Source organism: Pongo pygmaeus, chromosome 3 (assembly GCF_028885625.2).
Source record: "Pongo pygmaeus isolate AG05252 chromosome 3, NHGRI_mPonPyg2-v2.0_pri, whole genome shotgun sequence".
Classification (NCBI taxonomy): domain Eukaryota; kingdom Metazoa; phylum Chordata; class Mammalia; order Primates; family Hominidae; genus Pongo; species Pongo pygmaeus.
In genome coordinates this window covers 104,037,807-104,060,706 of record NC_072376.2, presented here as the reverse complement: position 1 = coordinate 104,060,706, position 22,900 = coordinate 104,037,807, and the positions used below count along the sequence as shown (strand labels likewise).

The following is a 22,900-nucleotide window of genomic DNA, read 5'->3' as shown; positions in this document are numbered from 1 at the left end:
TGTTGTGATTTGAACAAAGACTATGGTGCTCCAAAGAAGCAAAAATAATTCGAGAGAGAATTCATAGTTTTGTGGCGACTCTCTTAGCATATAATTTTATGGAAAAAAATCATTGAGTTCATAGAAATACAGTTTCATGTTCCAATAATTATAAAAATGGGAACAGTTTACTTCAGGTGGAAACAGCTTTTCTTCAAGGTATTTCTCTTCTTAAGTGTTCCTTTAAAACACATTCTAAATTCAGAAGAGACAATTTGCAGCAGAAATTTTACAGGGTTATTTAGGCTTAGCTACACACACACATGCACGAAAGAAAGAAGAAAGAAAAGAAAAGACCACTGCTTCCATCAGAAAAACAAGCACTTTTTCCCCCTGGTGTCATGTCTTTGGATATGTACCGCCTTGGAGAAATGCATAAATCATTTTTATACATGGAACTGTCTTAGAAAACTAGAGATTTTAGTACAAAGAAAGCAATTCACTGAAAGAATGCCCACATGCCATTGTTATAAGTTACTATGTATACACAAGAGGAACTTACAAAGAACCCCTGTTTTACAGTTACTGATGTATATTAGCATAGTGGGCTTACACCTTCTCCAGGCCTGAGTTACACTTAGTATTACAAATAATATTATAACAATGCTGAAAATACTGATACAAAACAGCTTTAAGATGATATTTCCAAAAAATACCCTTCCTTTTAAAATCGAACTGTTTAATCCAGGTTTTCTTTTGAATGATTCAGCTTTAAAAAAGATTTTTCAAGAAAATACTAGTGTTTAAAACATCTCTTAAAATGTCTATTAAATGACAGATCTTCTTTAAATAGATTATTTTTATAAAGTATAATTCAAAAGTCTATCTATCTTCCAGGAAAACAAAACTATCAACTCCAAAAGTCCAAATCAAAAACATTATTTGTGATACATAGTTCTTCCATATCCTGGGAAAAAATCCTTGATTATTTTATCATGCTTATTTATTTACAGATTTAAAATACTCTAGCAACAGACACCAACATTTAGGACAAATCAAGCTGAATTCCACAATTAATAATCACGATTTTTCTATTTTCCTATCATTTCTTAAATATTGCCCAGCCCAAAGTGTATATCTGCATGATCATTATAGCTTCCAAAGTATGGTGGGAACTTTAGATAGCAATCTCATTAAGTCAAGCAATTTGTAGTGTATATTGTTCTCTTTTGGCAGAATTACAAACACGCAAAGAAAGAAAACATTTGGCAAATGTCTGCCTTGATGCACATGTGTGTTCCTTTGGAAAACCAAAATTACAAGTACAACATATCCACTCGACTCCTTACTTTATCAGTTCCAATCTAAGTTTGCAAATGTATCAAAGTTCAGTAGTTAAAGCTCAGGGGTGGAGTGTCTAATGGCTTTTCCCCAAAGCACAGAGCACAAACACATCTTTATAATAGGAGATGCATTTTGCACACAGCTTTAATTTAAGCAAGTTGTCAGATGCCATGCTAAAACTGCTATCTCAATTTCCCTTTATTCATCTTGCTTGTGCACGCTGACAGAATCTGTCTGTTAGAAAATGCAAGGGAAATAGATCATGCAGTAGGTATGACAGTCTCAATTTGCATGGTTGTGGCTAATGTGGATGTACTTAACAGCTCTGATGTGTATAAGAAAACTGCAGCCTTGATTCCTATTAGTCTTTTAAAAATTATTTATTTATGGATTTAATTGTACTCTTTGATTCTGCTCTGCTACTAATTGAACATGATGGAATTATCCATAGGTCAATTCATATATTGATCTATCTCAAGTGCACATAAGTATATAACATGTTACAACATATTTGGGCCTTATTTGTCAAAGAGAAATAATTTGCCATCAAATGGGTTTTAAATATTTCTGTTAGAAGCTTATTTCTAAGATTAAATTGCCAATGTTCACATTTACTTTACTTTTTTCTAGATTTCTGCATAGTCAGAATATTGTCTGTTGGCTACTAAAATACTGACTTTCTGTTCCTCAGTTCATAAAATTATAGATATGGGTTGATGTATATGAACCAAAATTGGATTTACATAAAAAAGAACATTTTAAAAGATAAGGAAAGTAAAGAAAAAGAATAATTTTCTTAGGATGTTTCATCCTTGAAATTTTGAAAAAATGCTTATATTGCCATGGCAGTGGCTCAAAGAATATAGCATGTCAGTCTTTATGCATCATTTGATAAAATTCGACCAACTTTATCACCTTGTGTTATGTCACGGTACTTCAACATCAATAACAAAAACTAAAAGCAAAATTTTTCAAAGATCAGAACTGTCATTCTCTATTTGGCTAGCAATTACTCTGTCTGAAATCCTTTGTGAACTAGTATGAACTAAATGTTTAAAGGAAAAAAAATACAGCCATTTCCCCCTTACTAGTATCACAAGATGAGCTTGAATGTATGTAACAGAGACAAACAAATCTCTAGGTTACATGCAAGCAAGCCACATTCTTCATATAAATATACCACCAAATATAAGACATCAACATTTCTCTTTCTTCCTCCTTCTATTAACTATATAATTTAAAATTCTTTATAATTCCTTTATCTATGTTTCATCAGGTCTACTTTTATAGTAACACCATTAACAGTGAACAGATTGCTATTTGATATTATCTTCTGAAACCTTAATGCATATCAGTAAGTGAGAGAGATAAAAAATAAATAAATTATGGACTATATAAACGATCATGATGGTCCCATTTGTTATACACATATATAGTAAAGTCTTCAAGGCAATTCAACCTAGTTCAATTAACATGCTCAAACTTTCACTCTTGGAAAAAAAAAAAACACAAGTCTTTGTTTATGACTAAGAAAAAACCCAACAACACAAGTCTTTGTTTATAACTAAAATGTAAGAAAAAGTACATGACAATTTTAATATGAACTAGGCACGAGAAACGCTAACCATCTTTATCCTACCCAAAGACAGGAATTAGGGTGATTTAATTACCCATCCTGCTGGCCTAGAGTCTGCAGCTCAGTGCTGTGTAAATTGTGGTGGAGAAACACATTCTTCCTGCTGTACATGTGTAAAGAGATTGGCCCTCTGGGTGGCTGTCCAAACCTGCCTGTAAAGGTCGAATGCTGTCGGGCTGTAGCAACTTGGTCCTTTGGTTTCTCTAAGAACATGGAGAGCCCTTCTGTCTTAGCTGTTGGCTTCAGAGAGCTCTGCCCAACGGTGGCCCGTAAGTTCTGTGTAACCTCTGAAGTAAGGGTTTCATAAGTTCCTCTTGAATGTTTGATAACTTCTGCTAGTTCCTTGTCCTTCAGGAAATTACTTAAACAGAGACTTGGGAGTTGACAGGTCTTGTTTTTGTAGGGGCTTGTCTGGTCCGCTGCTGAATACCTAAAACGGTCCTCGGTGGGAGTATGTATTGCTTTTCTGTCCCTTGTGCTGAGACTTTGGCTCACAATTCGATTTCGACATGTAGCCTGTGGTAAGACACAGAAAGAAAAAGATGTCTTAAAAAAACACTTTCATAGCATACATACAATACAGAGTGATATTTATACATTTGTGTCTGAACCCGTAAATTTTCAATGAGGTTTATAAAACTATCAATACAATTATCCATGGGATTAAATTTTCCAGTGCAATACTATTACAGATAGTGATTAAATGGTTAATTTACTCTAAAAGGCATTTTGATATTTGTTTATCTAATTTACTAAATTTGAATTATATAGCTTCACAGAAAATACAGATTATTTTATTAAGTAAAAGGTGAAAGATTTTTATGATCTGAAGCGATACCAGAGCATGAAAATACAGATTATTTTAATAAGTGATGAATATAGACATATGAGGCCATTAGTTTTTGTTGGTTTAATATGCTATAGTTACTTAAATATATGTCCAGAGAGTTTATAGAATTACCAGTACCATGATTTGTATCACCAAAGCGGTAAGCAAGAAATTACAGGAACTAAAAACACACAAGTAACTACAATAATCTAAGAAGACCAATAGACCACTTACTTATTAGAAATTTCAATACATGGTTCATTTAGACTTTGGGATGCAATTTATTAATCACAATCAGGTCCGCAAGTACATACCACCTTCTTGCTCATAAGAATTGTATACTCTAGTAATAAAAACAAGGCATAGCTCATTGAATCATGCTGTGAAGAAGCAAAGATTACAAGCTAGCACCCATATTCCTCCTGAAGAGAGCACTATGTTTGTGTAGAAAAACACATTGAAGTAAAAACTGAGACTGGCTGGCTTAATTGTTCTGCTTGCAAAAAATGAAGGATTTATTGTTGCTACAAAGAAAGAGGATAAAAATGAAGAGAAACAGACAAGGGAGAAGAGAGAAGAGCACTATAGATAGCAGCAGGCTCATTTGCTTATTTAGCCATCATCATTTTTTTGTTTGATTAATATTACTTATATTAATATTACTAATTTGGCATAATATCAAACCAAACAAAATAAAACTTGATTCTCAACTGTGAAACTCATTCTTCCCCAAGAATTTCCCTTCTCAGTAAATGGCACCACATTCAGGCCAACACCTGAAAATTATTCTTTTCTCTCTTTTCTTCATACACCTTAAAATCAGGTCCTTGCTATTTACAAAATATAATCTCAAGTCATCCATTTCTCTTCATTTCTACTCTTTCTTCCGGCACAATTGCCTGGCACATATTTATTAACCATTTAATAAATATTTGCTGAATGAAGTTTATTTGAGATAATACAGAATATTTATTGGGTATGTATTATATTTCAAACACTCTCTGCTATTGCTCTCATATATTCACTCTTCACAAGAGCCTTTTGAGGTAGCTTCTTTAATTCCCATTATACAGACTGGAAAATTGTAGCACAGAGTTTGATTTTATCCTAAGCTAGCGTAGGACAGGCCGTCTGCTTGATTATCTACCAGTTCCTTCTTCCTCAAGTATTTCCATGGGAATTTTTCAAAACTTCATCACATTTTTCTAAAATTAATTACATGCAGAAAAACGTTGTAATATGAGCTGATGCATCAAAATGATTATTATTGAAATAAGTCTCCCTCCTTTTCTTTTCTACAAAACAAAGACCCACTAGGCGTCCTTAAACTCAGTTATTTCAGAGGGAAGGCTTTTGCTACCCAGGCCTTTCCTTTTTATTGTCTTGATGTCTGTGATGTCATCTTTCCTTTTTATTGTCTTGATGTTTGTGATGTCATCTTTACTTATTTATATTTTTGTGATAAGCTACTTATAGCAGACCCGCCTCTGTGACTTCTAATATGCTGTTTTAACTTTTCCTTAGATTTGGAGTAGACATAGGTAGGCTGGTAATTTGGTGTAGAAAAGAAACATTGTAAGACTCACAAGAGATGCCTCAGACTTTTTAGGAGTAAAAGGAATAAACTATTTTGATTCCATTTTCGTCATTTGGGTACTTGTCTAGCTCACTTTCTTCTTCTTGGATCTTTTCCAATACTCTAGGCTATGGACCTATTAGAAATGTGATCTTTTCTTTTTTCTCCATCCCTGTAAACTTATATGTTTATTTAATTGTTACCAACCAACCCCCAAATCAACCTTGTGCTCAATATCTGCAGCCAAATGTTAGACATATCATGGGTGCTGCTTATGAAATATTGTGGAAAAAATTGGGGATGAATGCAACATTAATAAGTCCATAATGATAATACCAGTGGTTACATTTCTTTTTCATTTCTATTTCAACAGATGCTGCCTAGGAAAGTAGAAATGGTAGGAGTAGACTTCATTTCCACTATTTTAAATTACGTTTGAGGGAATATTCGTTTTCTTTATGTGATCATTTTAATTCTCCTGGCATATTATATTAAATTGAATATACAGTTTTAAAAAGACATACTGAAAAGGATCAAATAACTCCATCACACAGGCAGCCTCAGCACCCCTTCTCTGGTACAATATCTGGTACTTAGAAGGCACATGTGGATCTACTATCAAAAGAAGCAAGATGGGGATTCTTACTCTCAATTTTTAAAGGAAAATACACATTTAAATCAACCATTTATGTTTATTTAGCATAGTTTGTTTTTGACATGTTAGTTTTTTTGCCCTTGGGTTTTTTTTTTTTTTTTTTAAGTTCTCTGTGATGTTTACTATTATCTCCAAACTCATAGTGTACCTAGGAGATTGCATTGTGCAAGGGTTAATCGTATGGGTAGGGTCAGATATATATGAATTCATTTATTCTTGTGATAAATATTTATTGGCCACACTGAAGACAAGGTGCTGCATACATCATGTGAAATAGTGCTGTTCATATAAGACCCAAATGCTACCTTAAGTCAGCTTCAGGTCAGACACTTTCTCGTTTAGTGAACGTGGCAAGTTACCTGAGCTTCCTAAGCTTCAAATTTCCTCATCTGAGAAATGAAGTTTTATATTTATATCCATATCTTCATAAAGGACTATTATAAATATTTAATGGTCTCCTTGATTATAAAATGCCTAATATACCTGGAATGTAGTTACCTTAATCACAATCATCATCATCATCACAGTAACAATATAATGTAACTAACAGACCTTGAAACTACTTTGAGAGGTATTTATTTCATGCTTTAGAACCTAATCACTTGGAACACTTTTATCTCTATTTTAAAAAGAAAGTCACTTTCTCTAGAAAATTCAAGTAATTTTATATTTATTGTTGTGGTTTGGTTCCACAGAACACAGACTCTGAGACAGATGTTTGTAAGAAATGTATTGGGGAGTGTTCTTTGGCCAACAACTATGGAGAATGAAGAAAGCAGAGTCAGGCAGAGTAAGAAATTAAATTCTGTGCAATTACACTATCTCAACTGACCACATAGGGAGGTCTGAATTTGGGATGGTTCTTAATAGTGGTCTCCAATTCAGGCAAGTCGCTGGGAGTCTTATATCCCATCATCCAGTTATTGGACATTGGCAGGCCCTGGGAAGGGCTATAGTATGGGGTGAGTAGGTTTTTTTGGTTTTGCTTTTTTTTTTTTTTAAGCAGAGAAATTATTGGAGAGAAATTTACTTGAGAGCTATCAGTTGCCAACACTCTCAGTAACAGGAAAAATTAAGACTTCAGTCTTGAAAGTGTATTTGTTTGAGGCAGAGAAAGGGAAAAGTAGGAGGCGTATCATACCATCCACTACACTAATTATCCTATTGTGTGTTTACTATATTATAGGACAATTTGAGCTGATAGAAAGAACACTGAATCTCTAGCCAAAAGACTCTAATGTTGGTTGTGCTACCATTGAACTGTGTAACATGGAATGAATAAATTAATTATTCTGGGCTTCAGTTTCTAAGTCCATTGAATGAAATGAATAAAATGTAAGACAATAGAATTTAGATCTTGAAGAAACTCTAACAATCATTCAGTTGCTTTCCAACTCTAAAATTCTAGGTTTAAAATATATATTTTATGCTACATGTTTTGCAATATGTTTAGAAATACAAAGGAAACGTCCTCTTGACACAAAATATTGAAATACATTTTGGCATATATATTTGGATTGGAAGGATGGGAATCCAGATAGATAGATAGATAGATAGATAGATAGATAGATAGATAGATAGATAGATTGGGATATATATATATATATATGGATTTGGTTGCCTTGGCCCAGAGGAAAATAATTTCCGTATCATGATGTTAATCAATGTTTATTACCACTGAAGAATTTGAGATCCCTGAAGGTAATTTTAATGCATGTGTCTAGCTACATCTTTCTCAAAATCAGAATTAAGCCTCCTGAAACTCATGTAATTATGTCAGATTCTGCACAATTTAGTTGTCATGCAGCTAGCTTATTACCTATCCATAGAATTCCTAATGAGGATGAAAGGATGGAAAATCTAGTGATTAATCAGTCAAGTGTGCACATTATAATAAGTTCGTTGTTACCTTTTAATTGTCTTTCTCTATTTCTTTACAATAGCATATAGCCTGTATTTCATCAAATGCAAGAAAATACTAATTTTAAAACATATTATTATTTAATACACCACTAAGAAACGAAAAACAAACAAAACACCTGATGCTGATTTAAAACAAATAAACCACATTCACTTATTTCAGCCTGTGTGATCTATTAGTAAGTCACACCAGCCTCTCATTGCAATTTATTTTGTGTTCAGTTGCCTTGTTTGGCATTTGACAGACAGATAGTCCTTTTGCATTTTTCTCAATGATTCAGTGTCATCCACACATGGGTATATTCCCTCTCTAGATTTCATATAGCATTGGGCTTTTACTTAAGAGAAAAGCATGGGGGCTGGGCGCTGTGGCTCACGCCTGTAATCCCAGCACTTTGGGAGGCCGAGGCGGGCGGATCACGAGGTCAAGAGATCAAGACCATCCTGGCCAACATGGTGAAACCCTGTCTCTACTAAAGAAAAAAAAAAAAGCACGGGGTTGAAAGCAAGACAGTTAAAAATATTTATTTCATTAATATTAAAATTATACCCTGTTTTTTTCCTTGGCTTTCTGTATACAAAATTATTTTTGTTATAACATCAAGTACAGTAAACTGTTAGAAAACATTCTTTAGTAACAAATGTAGCACCAATATTGCATATAACTCAATTAAAGAAAGGCAAATATGAAGCTATGATACAATACACATTGCACAGGCAATTTAAACTCCATTACAACTGCAACCTGGTTAAAAGCATTGATTGTAAAATGAAACCTGATATTTAGGGATTCTATTATATTAAAAACTTGTCTCTTGGTGAAAAACAGAAATACAATAATCATGCCAATGTGCAAAGCCAAAATTTATTAAGGCTGGATGATGTGATGATAGAATTTATGGGGGAGGGGAGAAATACTTCAATCACTGATTAATGAGTGTTTAATAATGTTTTATTTTTTCTGAAATTCTTTTCCTTGTTTTGTAAAAATTATTGGTAGTTGCCATGAATGTTATCAGGCAAAATTATTCTGTTATAATTGCTTGCATACATAAGAACTCTGCACATGATTATTTTCATTGACTTTAAAATATATTTTTCTTGCAAATGTTCTCCACTTAACAAAAAAAAATATTGCTTTACAACAGGAATTGTTCTTAAAGGAATAGAGAAACTTGAAACAATCCCCAATAGCCATCTAGGAAAACTGGTATTATACTTAGAAAAATAACTAATGTTAAACAGAATCTAAAAATATTTGAAACATTAATGAAAATATCAACATTATAATGTGAATTCAATTGAAAGAGTAGATAAATATTAAATTATGTTAAAGTGAATCAGAATTATTCTTGGTTACAGTCCTTGTAGTGGAAGCTAAGTAGTAACTTTTGTATGGCTAATTCACACTGAGAAATGTGTCTTCTGAATAAGTTCATGGTTTCCTATTAATGAGACCTGCAGGTTAAGATACACGATGAGAATACTATATATTTTATTTCCAAGAATAGACACATTTACCTCTGCCCATTACAGTACCCAGGTGATATGGTTCGTCTGTGTCCCCAGCCAAATCTCATCTTGAGTTGTAATTCCCGTAATCCCCACATGTCATGGGAGAGACTCTGTGGCAGTTACCCCCATGCTGCTATTCTCATGACAGTGAATGAGTTCTCATGAGATCAGATAGTTTTATAAGAGGTTTCCCCACTTTGCTCAGCAATTCTTCCTGCCATCATATGAAGAAGGACGTATTTGCTTCCCCTTCCACTATGATTGTAAGTTTCCTAAGTGAAGTATGTCTTCATTAGCAGTGTGAGAGTGGACTAACACACCAGGTCAAATAGAATATAAGTTTCACGAGGGCAGGGACTCTGCCTGTCTCGTTCAATGCTGAATACACATGTCCTACCAGCACCTGGCATTTACTAAGAACTCCATTAATATTTATACAGTCTGGAAAATAATCTACTGGACTTTCCTTATTAAAATGGCTTATCTAACAGATCTTTCAGAACCACCAAAGCAATATGACATTATATCTACAGCTGTGTAAACATAAATGGTGGGTACACACATCTTTGGGTAAAATCCAGAGCTATAAAAATACTCGCATTAAAATATGTTTAACTCAACTCCTTTATCTTCTATTTACGTAAATATTTTAACTTCTGAAATACAAATGACAGTGGTCATAATATTCTCTAATTTATAAAAATAATAAATTTTGGTAATTTAGTAGTAGTAGCAAGATATTCCTTAGAATAAAACCTCAGCAACTGACTGACCCATTTGATGCTGGTCTAGTTGCCTGGAGACTGACTGAGTAGATCACTTTATTATTTCAGAAAATAAATGATGAATGTATAAGCTGAGGCATTGTAAACAAAGGACAGAATACACTCTATAATACATATATTAATTTAATTAATTACAAATACACCAACACAGAAACCTACAGGCAGAATAATAGAAACATGCAATGCTGTGATATCAAGAAGCCATTATCCCTATACTGTTAAATATAATTACATGTAAGAAAAGTGCTTTGAATAAAAGCACGTATGAATATTATTACTCACTGAATAAAATATTGAAATTTATAAATACATCTTAAATGTAAACAAGCATTTTCATTTTATGTACTGTGTGTTTAAGTATGTATTACTTATTGCCTTGTTATTGGGACCATCGTGTACATTGCAGGATGTTAGTAGCATCCTTGTCCTGTACCTACAGAAGCCAGGGTACCTCTCTGTCACCCAGTTGTGACATCTAAAAATGTCTCCATAATGTCCCCAAGGGGTGGGGGATGGCAGCAAAATTGCCCCCAGTTGAGAATCACTGCCCTAAACTACAATGCTTCCTTAAATTAAACAGATAAAAATGATCAGTGATACACATATCAAGAAAGAAAACCATTATACATACATTTCTATCCTTTTATCATTTATAGCCATTAAGAGAGTGAAATTAAGCCTTTACAATTTTCATGTTACTTAGTTTGCAAACACATATAATCCTTATTATATACCAGGCATTCTTCTGGGCCCTTATAATTATTAATTTTTAAAAATATCATCTCCTTTACTAAATCAATCCACCGTAGTAATACACAATGAAAGCATTTATAAACTACTTAAAAAGTAAATGCTCCTTTTGATATATCACGACGTAATGTGTTGATGTCAAGTAAACAGGCACTCCTAAAATGTGCCTCTTTCTCAAGTACAATCATTAAAGGGCCAGTGTAGACTCAAACCAAATTTAAAAATAACAGGCTGCCCTTTTCCTGTCATCACTGAGAAATAGAATTTCTCTTCAAAAGGTTTTGGCACCGTTGCTGTGTCTGTTTGTAGCCTTAGATGTGGAATCTGTTTTCAGTGATAAAGAGTTCCGTTAAAGGTCTAGGAAACACTCTACTACAGAGAGATGGTGTAAAGAAGTAGTTACTGCTTTGCAAGCAGGAAGCCCTGTAATAAGTTGATGTAATAACTGAAAAGAAACATCCAAAGGTTCTGGCAGACAGGACCTGATTTTTTTTCAGATTGCACAAATTACCAAGAGGTGTGGAATGGTGCACATTGTCCAGAGTTAAATTACTTCTTCTGGTTCAACCTCGCTTCTAAATTCTTTACGGTATACTAAATTCCACTGGTGGGCATTTAGGACTCAAACAGGGTTAGAAGACATGCATGAGATAAGCAAGGTGAATGCTAATAAGGCCAGCAGAGCTCCCAAGAGAGTAAAATCACAGCACCTCTCTCTCTTCAAAGGAAAAGTGAAAACACACAACAGTTTTCCCAGAAGCCACTAGGCATATGTTTTAACTGTTCTGTTTATAATTAGAGTAAATGAACTCTAGGCGGAACTAAATCTTGTAGAACAGTAAGTTGTCTTTAACACTAATGTATGTGTGAGAGGGTGTGTGTGTGTGTTTGTGTGATCACCCACTCTGTGTCAGTAATTCTCCTTAGTTAAAAGGTGATTTAAATGAGAATTTCAGACAATTACTGCTTATAAAAGCAATAACAGGAGTGTGATTAAGGACTCAATTCAGAGGAAATCTATGAAAATATAATTCTGCACAACTGGTACTCCAGAAATATGTGATTTCTAAATGAAAGAATAGAGTTAAAGAAGATTTAAGTTAAATTTATATGCCTGAGGGAAAGGAGTGGAAAATAATTTTCTGTATTTGCATAGGAATGCAGAATAGTGAACAATTGTAGTGGCTTAGTATAGCAAAACATAAAAAAAAAGAGCCTCTTGTCTAGACACCCTGCTGCCCAACACCTAGCACATATTATGTAATAAAATGCTTCTTGAATGAGAATAGTATTTAATAAATAATCTCAAAAAAATCTTTAGATTTACATGTCTCGCAGGAATAATTCATAGACTTTATAGCCAATCGCTGTGGCTTTATGTGGTAGAAATTCTGGAGTCCAATAAATGAATAAACAAATATATTATATATCATTAAATTGATTAAGAATCAAACTTATTGTTCATCCCTCTTTTTTTAAGTCCTTATTAGCATGATTAAATAATGTGAGCCCTAAATTTCTTGCTTAAATGATTCTGTCTTACAAGTAATTTTACCCTGTATGCTCTCCTTGGAAACTTTTAAAAGTAACATATTTACCTAATCTAAGAGATAATATGAGCAAGGAAGTGAAATAAAAATACAGTAATTTCATAATATCAATCTGTTGTTTTATATCAGTATAATGTAATGCAAACTACTTTTAGGAATAAGCTTGACCCACTGATAAAGTCAATATATTACTAAATACATAGCACATTTTGGAGGATAGTACAAACAATACATGTAATTTCAGAATTCCATCTGTCATATACTGTAAAATATTATAAATGTCTTTCATACAAACTATCCCAATTTATTCTTGTAAATGTAGATTAAGATTGGTTTTGGATGCCTTACTTCAAAGGCATTTTTATACACGGAAAGCTGAGGCTCTTACTAATAATAATAGATTTAATAATTGACATAAGTTATGTTTTCCTTCAGCAACATGCACAATTCTGGGTTGAATAAATGTCATTTAAGGAAATTCAGGGGACATACACAAGGCAGTGATGTGACAAATAATAAGAACCTACATTTTCTGCATGATGGTTTGGTGAACATAATACTACTTGAACGTCCTTCAAAGAATTTAAAACATCAAAAGAATATTGCTAACAACATATATAGAAATATAAAACATACAGAATAGCTGGGAATTGAAATGAAGTAATATCCACCTAATTTTTTGAAATTCTTTCACATAGTATAAATAAGGAATAAGACACAGCAGGGAATTAATTATAGTACAAAAAGTTATGGTCAGAATATCATTACATACAAGTTAGAACCAATTTTTAAAGAAGCATAGAATTTCAAAAATACATTCTTTTGCAGTATAAAGAGTTGAGCCTTGGAGATAAGAGGCTTATTTAATAATAGCAATTTTTCAAATAGCCAACCACTTTTTTCCTACTTAGGATGAGTTTATGAGTGTTAGAAACACTTACTATAGAGTGAAAAAAAATCCAAGACTATTTTTTTTCTTTTTGAAAAACTGCTTTATCAAAGCAAATCATTTTCTTTGCAAACTCAGAGTAGTCTCAAAAAGTCTGCTAACAAAGAGAAAACAGATGGGCCACCAGCTTCAAAGTTAGTCATCCTTAAAAAGATCTAAAATTGATTTTTAAATAGAAAAAAAATCAACAAAGCACAAAATATAATGAGTCAGATGAAGCTTACAATTGCAAAGATCTAAAATAATTGTTAATTATTTTCATTTTATTAATGTCAATATTTTCATTTTATTAATATCCTAACTTCTTGCTCACTGAAAATATAATTTTTTTTGATATAATATTAAATAATTCAAGATTCAAGAGAGGCTTTAAAGTTTATGTATTTTAATACCTTGATTTTATAAGGAAACTGACTAGAGAGACTGTGTGACTTGCCCTAGATTATAAAGATTGTTAATGGTAAAGGCAACAACCAATTCAAGATTTTCTAAAGCACTATTCAATATTTCCATGCAGAACCTATCACCTTTCATTTTCATGCATAGACACAAGATCTGCATTTGATGTAAGAAAAACAACATCCAAAAGATTTTTGCTGGAATATTTAATTGTACATGCCAGCCACTTTGTTTTATTTCAGCAAATCTCATGAACGATGGATATGCAGAAATTATATCTGTTAAGTTTACGGAATAAAAAGGATGGATAAATAGAAAAATTCTTAGAGTAGTACGTGGAAGATATTTTGTGCTGTGTTATGAGAAATGAAGATCAAGAGGTAAGCATTTGATGATAAAATCAACATATATATGTCTGATCTTTGCTAGGTATGCTGTGCTACAATAGGCTACAGTTAAAAGGAAAGACATGGTAATAAGATATTGGCTTAGGATAGATCTGGATTCCCCAGGTTGAAGTTGTCTAAAAGCAGAAGGAATAAGTCTTCCCTGTCTACACAGGTGATGTCTTCTGTATTTTCAATAGAGACTATGTTGAAAGGTCCTGATGTTGGAATTATAAGGCTAACGTGAATCCAAATGATGGTCACAGAGGTGGTAGTTCTCTCTCTAACATCAAGACAAATTGGCAGATACTAACATAGGTACCAAACGAATTCTCTAAGAAATCAACTCTATAGATTGTGTGTTATGTTGAGTACACTGGGCAATTTCCCACAAATAACTTTGAGAGAAGAGGTATCTGAGGAGTGTCAAAATCTAAAACTAGTCCTAATAAAAGAGATTGCATCTCCCATGCTAAGTTTATTAATATTTTTCATGCTCTGTGGTTCTTTCTTCCTTTCGTGTTGATTATTTCATTCATTCATATCTATTCATTATTATGGAGTACCCACAAAATATAAATACAATGAGTGATTCGCATAAACTAAGTATGCAGTTCTACCCCCAAGAACTTACCTTTACTTAAGGAACTAGACTACTTATATAAATAAAAATCAAAACAGCAAAATTAAGCCACTAAAACAACAATATAGCATATCTTAAGTCATGACCAGATTTAGTGAAAAATGTGTGGTACAACATAATTCCTAAGCGTGAAACAGAGCTTTTAAAAGAATTGCCTTGTTTGGTTGCTTCAGTTTCTCGCCACCACCCCTACGTTGTTCATCATCCCACTGCAATTTGGCTTTTGCTCCTGAAAGTCTCTAAGTTGTCAAGTAAAATGGATACTTGTCAGTTTACACATTTTCTTTACACATTATGAGGCATTTTAATGGAGTTCAGCACTTTTATTTTGAATTCCATTATCAGTTGGTATTTGTGACATTTCATGCTCCTGGTGCCTCTCCTGTTTCTCTGGTCACAACTACTCAATATCCTTTGCTGGGCACTTTTCCAACTAAATGCTTGGGTCTTGATGGCATGGTCCAGATTCATTTCACTCTCCTAAGGAAATCTCATCCATTCACATAACTTTAAACATACCAACTTCATGTGAACAACTCTTTAACTTATTTGCTTTAATCTAAACTTCTTTTAATTTTCATTCATGTATCTACCTCCATGACTTTATTACTGGTATCTCAATCTTATTTTTTTCTAACTAAACTCATAATAATTGCATCATGTCTGGTTTTCATCTTAATACTTCTGTAACATTTGTTGAACAAATAAATGAGTGGAGACCACAAAGAAACTCTGGAATTGTACTTGACACATTCTCCTTCCACCTCTACACTCTATCACTAGTTGACAGCGATTCTATTTATATTCTGCCCACTACTCTCCACCTCCATCCCTCTAGTTCAACACCATTATCTTGTACTACTTTATCCATTATTTTGTACCTTCACACATATACCACGAAAGAGCTACAATTTTTTAATGCAAATTTAATCATGCCATTGACCTTCTTATTTTCTTTCAATACCTTCCTACTGAATTTCAAGAAGATACATATTCTTGTAATGGTCTACATCACCCTGAATGATCTAGCCCCACTTACTTCTTTAATTCCTTCCTAGGACAATTTTTTCTTTAATCATTGGGTTTCTAGCAACATTAGTCATCTTTGAGTTTCTTAAACATGGAAAACTTTCTCCTTCCTTAGGTCTTTTAGGTCCTTTACTCTTTTAGCCTCTATCTGGAATGTTCTTCCCTTCATTTTTACCAGACAGGTAACTCAGTCCCTAGAAAATTTTAAGCCTTTTCACAACCCAGAATTTAATTCAAATTATACTATTTTTAAACCTTCCAAATGCAAACACAACCTATACATTTTCTTTATACATATGTATGTATATACATACATATAATGCATTTATTTGTTTAATGCCTATCACTAATTTAGACAGTATGCTCTGTGAAAGCAGGAATTGTGTCAAATTTTTCTCCCAGCATTTACCTTAGTTTCTGATATAAAGTAAGTGTTTGATAAACATTTGTTGAAGATGAGCGAAAAAAGGAAGGGATTGAGTGAAATGGGGAAAAGAGAGAAAGATCATACATGGGGCTATCTCAACTAAATCTTTCAGAGTGACTGTATCTTGGATTACTGAGAAGTCAGAAAGGCACCCTGGGCATCATGAATAAGGAGTAAGTATATATTTACAAGACCTACTTTGAGAACTACTAGCATTAAACTTACTTGCTAAGGTGAAGTACGATGTTTACATAGAAATAAATGGAGCAAGAAAATATTGTATATGTAAGTTGTCTACATTGTTTAAGTTTTTGGCTGCTAATTTAAAGAGTGAAATTTTAAATCAAATGAAGGTCAATTAAAGGTTTATGATGAGGTAAGTGACATGACAAAGCAGTATTTTAGAAAGGTTACATAATTGGGAATTAATCAGTCCAAGGTAAAAATGCATAATAAAAGGCAATTCAGAATGCATACACTTGTTAAGAATGAAGGAAGACATGTGTCACAAACAGTGGTTATAATTAAAGTTCCACATTATTAGTAATTCAGATGTCTCACATAATAGGCAAGAAGAAAATCTTTAAGGCTCTGAAAAAAATGCAAAACAATAATTGTTAATAATTTAATGTTTATATAGATAGTTAAAATACAAATAAAACATGAAGAAAAATATATAGACTTCAAATCAATTTTAATTTTATATAGAAAAATATTAACATGTTGAATTTATAATTGACATACTTTAGGACCAATCAAAATTTATTTAATTTTTTTCACAGGATTTATGTAAAACAAAACTTTTACTAGTATTTCCCTAAAATATGAACAAATGATGAAACATTTTGAGGTTAATACTGTTTCTAAATTTTCCCTAGGATATTTTTATTTAGAAAAGTCTATTGATATAAAAGAGATCTACTGCACAGCATCAGGGTGTTTTTGACTGGATCCTATGCTCAGGGTCTCACCAATATGAAATAAATGTCTCCAAAAACAATTTATACTACCTCAATGAGAGTGATTTTCCTGTACCCATCCAAATGGGTCTGAGAAACCGTGCCTCTTCATAGACAATCTAATACAGCTAGTCCAAAGGCTTTAAACATTTTCTCTTGAAATTTATTTTTTCTCCGAAAACTGAGAATCTACTGACTGGGCATGGGGATGAGTGATAGAGAATTATGCCTCCAGACCCTCAAATGCAACTACGTTGGTGAAAGCGGATCATGGTAGCTCTAGTTCTGGCATTTAGTAGTTATTTGTTGAATTTGTATCTGTTGAACAAAAAATGAATAAAGAGGTCACCAGCTTTCCCAGTACCTACTTTTCTTATAATTTTAATTTACTATATAATAGCTCAGACAATTTTAAAAGAATGCAGATTGCTAACAAAGCATGCTGTGAACATTTTGTAAGGAAACAAACAAAGCTGTACAGCATTCCAGTATCCAGAATGTTTCAAAATATCATTTTGTAGAATCCTCCTTAGTCCTCACTTCATCTGGCCAACAATATGTCCTTTTCAAGTTCATCCCTAAAATCTAAAGAGCTGTATAAAGTTGCAGCCATCCTTTAAAGCAGAGTGCATATGATACCTTTTCCATCTCTTCTATCTCACAGGAGACCTCTGATCTATCAAAAAAATTAATGTTTAAAACGGTATAGTTCTTATATAAAAACATGCATAATATTTGTACTACTTAGTGTGATGCACAAGAAGAAGGCAAGACATCATGAAAAATCAAAACTCCACTACTCTATTCAAGCAAGAAGCTTAGAAGTGAACTATTGGATATCACAATAATCAAGACGCTTTAAACTTTTATTTTCAAACGTCAAGGAACTCTATAGAAAATCTGCGTGTGTCCTTACACAGAGTCATACACCTCGTTTTAACTCAGAACATGTCACAATTAGCACCATCTACTCAGGAGTAGAAGGAAACAACCCTTGAATGAAGACAGCTCAGATATAATTCACACAGAACCATAAGGAGATAGATACAATTTAGAAATGCTGGACAAGAAGAATCTAAAAAAGAATGAAGCTATTTCTAGATAATACATACTTAGGAACAATTTTTTTTGCATAGCATGTTAGAGAGAAATACTGATTATTTTATTAAATTGATTTAAAGTTGCTATATAAAAACTTTCTATTTGAATATGTTCAAATAGAAAAAAATGTGTGCTAGGGATATAAGAACACAATAAATATAATCAGAGATTGTGTTACAAAAGAGCACATTAAAAAGGATTTATTCTCATAGCCACACTTGACTCCAAATATTTACAAATTCCTCAATAAAAGTGAGAAATTTATTAGTGGCTCCAATTGTATGTTAGTCATGGCTTCCATATATAGTTTAGGCTTAAGTGGACTATACAATGCTATACAGTATGGGATTAGTCATTCTGGAGCATTCAGTTTGCTATCTTTAGCTCTAAGAAATTAGTTCTAAAATTTTTTCATAAGTAAAAATTACCTTATGATCAATTAAAATAATTATTTATGGGACCATAGAAGTGACTCAATAGTTTTGCAGTTGGGCTCAGAATTCTTGAATTATAACATGCATGTCATATGTTCCTAAGACAAGCAGTACACTGTAAGATGAATGTTTCCCTAAGGTAAATAATCCCATCAGAGATGATAGATAGATAGATTGATAGATAGATAGATAAAAGATAGATATTAGGTTGGTGCAAAAGTAATTGCATTTTTGCCATGAAAAGTAATGAAAAAAACCACAATTACTTTTGCACCAACCTAAATAGATAGTCAATATAACCTATTCCTAGTGGATAATAGTTAAATCTGACTCCTACACACAAAAGAGGTAGCATTTCATAATCAGACTACATGATGCACATCAATCAAAGGACATATCTCCTTGAGTTTATTATACAAATTTGTGCAATAGTAAATCCCAAATGTGGGTAGCTAGAGTGATAAATATAGAGCTGTGAAAGACTCTATACTTCAAGTGTCATTTCAATCGGGCAAAAAATCATTTTAATTGTGTATAAATCCTGCATTACAAGATTTCCTTCAGAAATTGTTATATATAGAGGTTTGGACTCACAGAATCTTAACTAACAGTTCAGACAAGATTTGAATGTCCAGAATGGTAGGTCAGGTACAGTTATCTTCTGCCTGTTCCTTATAGAAAGTTCTTCTTGCCTACATGTACCAATCACTTTCCAAAAATAACAAGACCTCCAATAACTGCCATGCAATATTCAAATGAAACAAACACATCTACTCAAATACAATAATACAAGTAGAAAGAGATCTTGAATATTTTGAGGTTTACTTTCAAATTAGATTCTATTCATGACAAAACTTACTTTTGCCCTCGAGGTGCATATACATAAACATTTATTTCCATCTATCCAAGAATCACAACAAGAAAGAAATAATGTATGAGCATGTTATGAATCAAGTAAAAATAATTAATATGGTAAATCAGTGGTTCTCAACTAGGGCAAAGTTGCCTCTTAGGGAACACTTTTTAATGTTATTAATGAGGGGGGTGGACTATTAGTATTTAGGAGCTGGAAGTCAGAAATTCTGCTTGCTCTGCATAAGGTAGGCCCTCACAACAAAGATTTATCCAGTCCAATATGTCAATAGTGCTAATGTTGAGAAACTCTGCAGTAAATGAAAACTATAAGTCCTGCTAATATTTATTTTTGAATTTACTCAAGAGCTTAAGAATGAAACATTTTCCTGACTCTGACAGTGTATATAACTAGAGATTTAATTCACAATTCAGGTTAAATCATCATTTGGAATACTCCATTTGTAATCCTGTCAGCTGCTTATCCTGCAGCCCCTCAGTTTGGTGCCTATCAGCCTCCAGCACAGACAATGATACCACACAGGATGTCATTTAGCTGCAGTAAGTAATTGCGCTTCATTTCACTCTGTTAAGAAGCACTCTTTCTTATTGATTTTGGGCTGCACCTGAAGCATGACTACAATTTTTTTTTTTTTCCAACAACCTGAATCTGCTCCTATTGATCAACTAATGCTGCCCTTCTGGCAAAATTTGCTATACCAAAAACACTGAGCAAGAAAAAAGTGTATATAAAATAAAACACTGCTACGGGAAGAGGCCAGCTACTGGTGCTTGCTTATCTAATATCGCTGGTGAAGAAATAGACTTAAAAGGAACAAAAATTAGAAGGACTAGCCATTTTATGTTTCCTTTTACTCTCTACTTACTAATTAACTTCTATATAATTATGTGGTTAGATGTGTTTAAATAGCAACTTTCTATTTTCTTTTTATACAATTGTCCAGGAGGTCTGTTGGTAAAGTCCTTATCTGTGGAAGGTCTGCCTCTAGCTAAAAATAATTTTAGGTAGTGAAGCATAATAGTTAAGAATTTGTGCTCTGAGACAGATAGTTTTTGGTTTGTATCCTATCTTAGTTACTTAAAGGTTATATCATTTTGGCTAAATTCTTTAACATCTTTGATCTTTATTTATTTTCCCCATCTGTAAAATGAAGATGTATGGTTGTCAAAAAAGAATGAGTATGTGAATGATGAAAGGACGTGAAAAAATAAAAATGAAGCATCTGTAATGGCAAGGATGTGAAGGCCAAATTGTCAAGGAGGCAATTGTTTAAAGTGAGAAACAACACTGTATTCTACCAGAGAGGTGCAGATTTCCCAGTCCCCAAGTCCCCTAAATGAGGCTCTAGAATATCAGCTTCATTAGAATCTCAGCTTTGCCATCATCACAGGGGTTTTACTATGGTCCCTTAATTCACAATTTTGAAGGTTCAGGCTATATGCCTGTCTGTTCACCAGGTACCATCAATTGATGCAAAACATTTCAGACTAATTCTGAGTTTCTACAATGAGTCTGGGTAAATTACAGGTCAATTTTCCAGCCATATCATCTCTCATCACACTCCAACATCTGGCTTTCCTTAGGCCCATTTCTACATATATAAAGGTGTAAGCCAAAAAAAAATTATTGTTAGAAAAGATTAAAGAATCAAATGAGCTACTGTATAGAATGTGCTTAGCAAAATACCTGGCACACAGGAAATACTAGGCTGATGGTTACTGTATAGAAGAATGTCAATATAGTGAGCAGGGACATGATGTCTATAACAAAAATAAGGATATCTAATATGTCACCAAAATAAAATTTCCATGGATATGTTAAATTTTGTCATTAATAAAGTACAACTATGTCAAATTCTGAAAGATTGAATACGCTTCATTATAAAGAATATTATTGAATTTTTCTTCAGCTTACTCTGCAGTAACTGGCAGTAAATCATTTCTGTCCTTAAGCTGGTAACTGTCTTCCTGCCATAAGAAGCTTTTTCCATTATTCCCAACGTGCAAATATATCCAGCAAATTTGGCCAAAGTTATTACATTTATCCCTCATGATTGTGTCTCATGAAGCTTGGAATGCATCACGCTACTTTAGAGCTAGGGTCATTCCTTCATTAAAATGAGGACTTTTCAGGAACATAGATATTTATTCTTGCCATTTATTATGTGTTAAAATTTGTTATTTTGTGTTATAATTTACAAAGGAAAAGTAAAGACAGCTTTTGGAGTTCAGCTTTTCACGACCATGGTATTCACCTGTCATGGTTAATCCCCTATTCATGCCACATTCCTTCATCTTTGCACATGTGGTATTAGTCATTGCAGAAAAGGTATTTTCATTTTTCTTTCATTCAGTAAGGCTATTTAGGGTTTAGGAAAATGAATATTATTTACCTGCTCTTGATGTAATGACTAGCCTTATACCACAGAATAGTTTTACTCACCCTTTCTTTCCATCGGCCACTTTGTCAATTCTAACTTATTCTCTGAGAGACCCTTTCTCATGAAAACATTTATATAAAAATTAACATTTATTCACAATGTTGCAGTTAAATTTTGCCTATTGGTAATGTTTTCATCACATAGATACCATTTCCTATGGTGAGTTAGCTGAGGGAAAGAGTCATTCCTCTTTTCGAATATGTACTGAGTGGGAGGGGAGGGGGGATTGAAAAATGACCATTTGGTTACAATGTTCACTATTTGGGTGATGGGTACACTAGGAGTCTTATCCCCACCACTATGGAATTGGTCCATACAACAAACATGCACACGTACCTCCTGAATGTGAAATAAAATAAAATTTAAAAAAGGAAATGATAAACAAACAAAAATATGTATTCCAAAACCCTAACAGAAAGTTATCCATCCTCATGTGCTCAAAAGGAAAGGTTTAAAAATAATAATAATAATAATAGTAATAACAATAATAATAAAGGGTGATGCAAGGAAGAAAGGATCAGGAAAATAAAGGATGATGCAAGGATGGTGTGTATTAAGGCAGCTAACTGGGCTGCAGAAAACATTTTAGCCATATCTTCATAACTCAGATTTTAACTATGAAGTATTTAGTGATTTGTCTGATGTGTATTATTCAAATCAAGCAGATATGGATGGATGAATAAATAGACAAATAGACATACACACATATATGTATATTCT

The 22,900-nt window shown here is 33.1% G+C and overlaps 1 protein-coding gene across 1 annotated transcript in view; it reads right to left on the bottom strand.

Moving 5' to 3' along the window:
* Positions 1 to 90: 90 nt before the first annotated feature.
* CCSER1 (coiled-coil serine rich protein 1) overlaps positions 91 to 22,900 on the bottom strand; it is a 1,459,661-nt gene continuing 1,436,851 nt past the window's right edge. Inside the window, exon 11 of the mRNA XM_063663910.1 lies at positions 91 to 3,475. Coding sequence (XP_063519980.1) covers positions 2,990 to 3,475 — 486 coding nt within the window. The 3' untranslated portion in view covers positions 91 to 2,989. The remainder of the gene's footprint in view (positions 3,476 to 22,900) is intronic.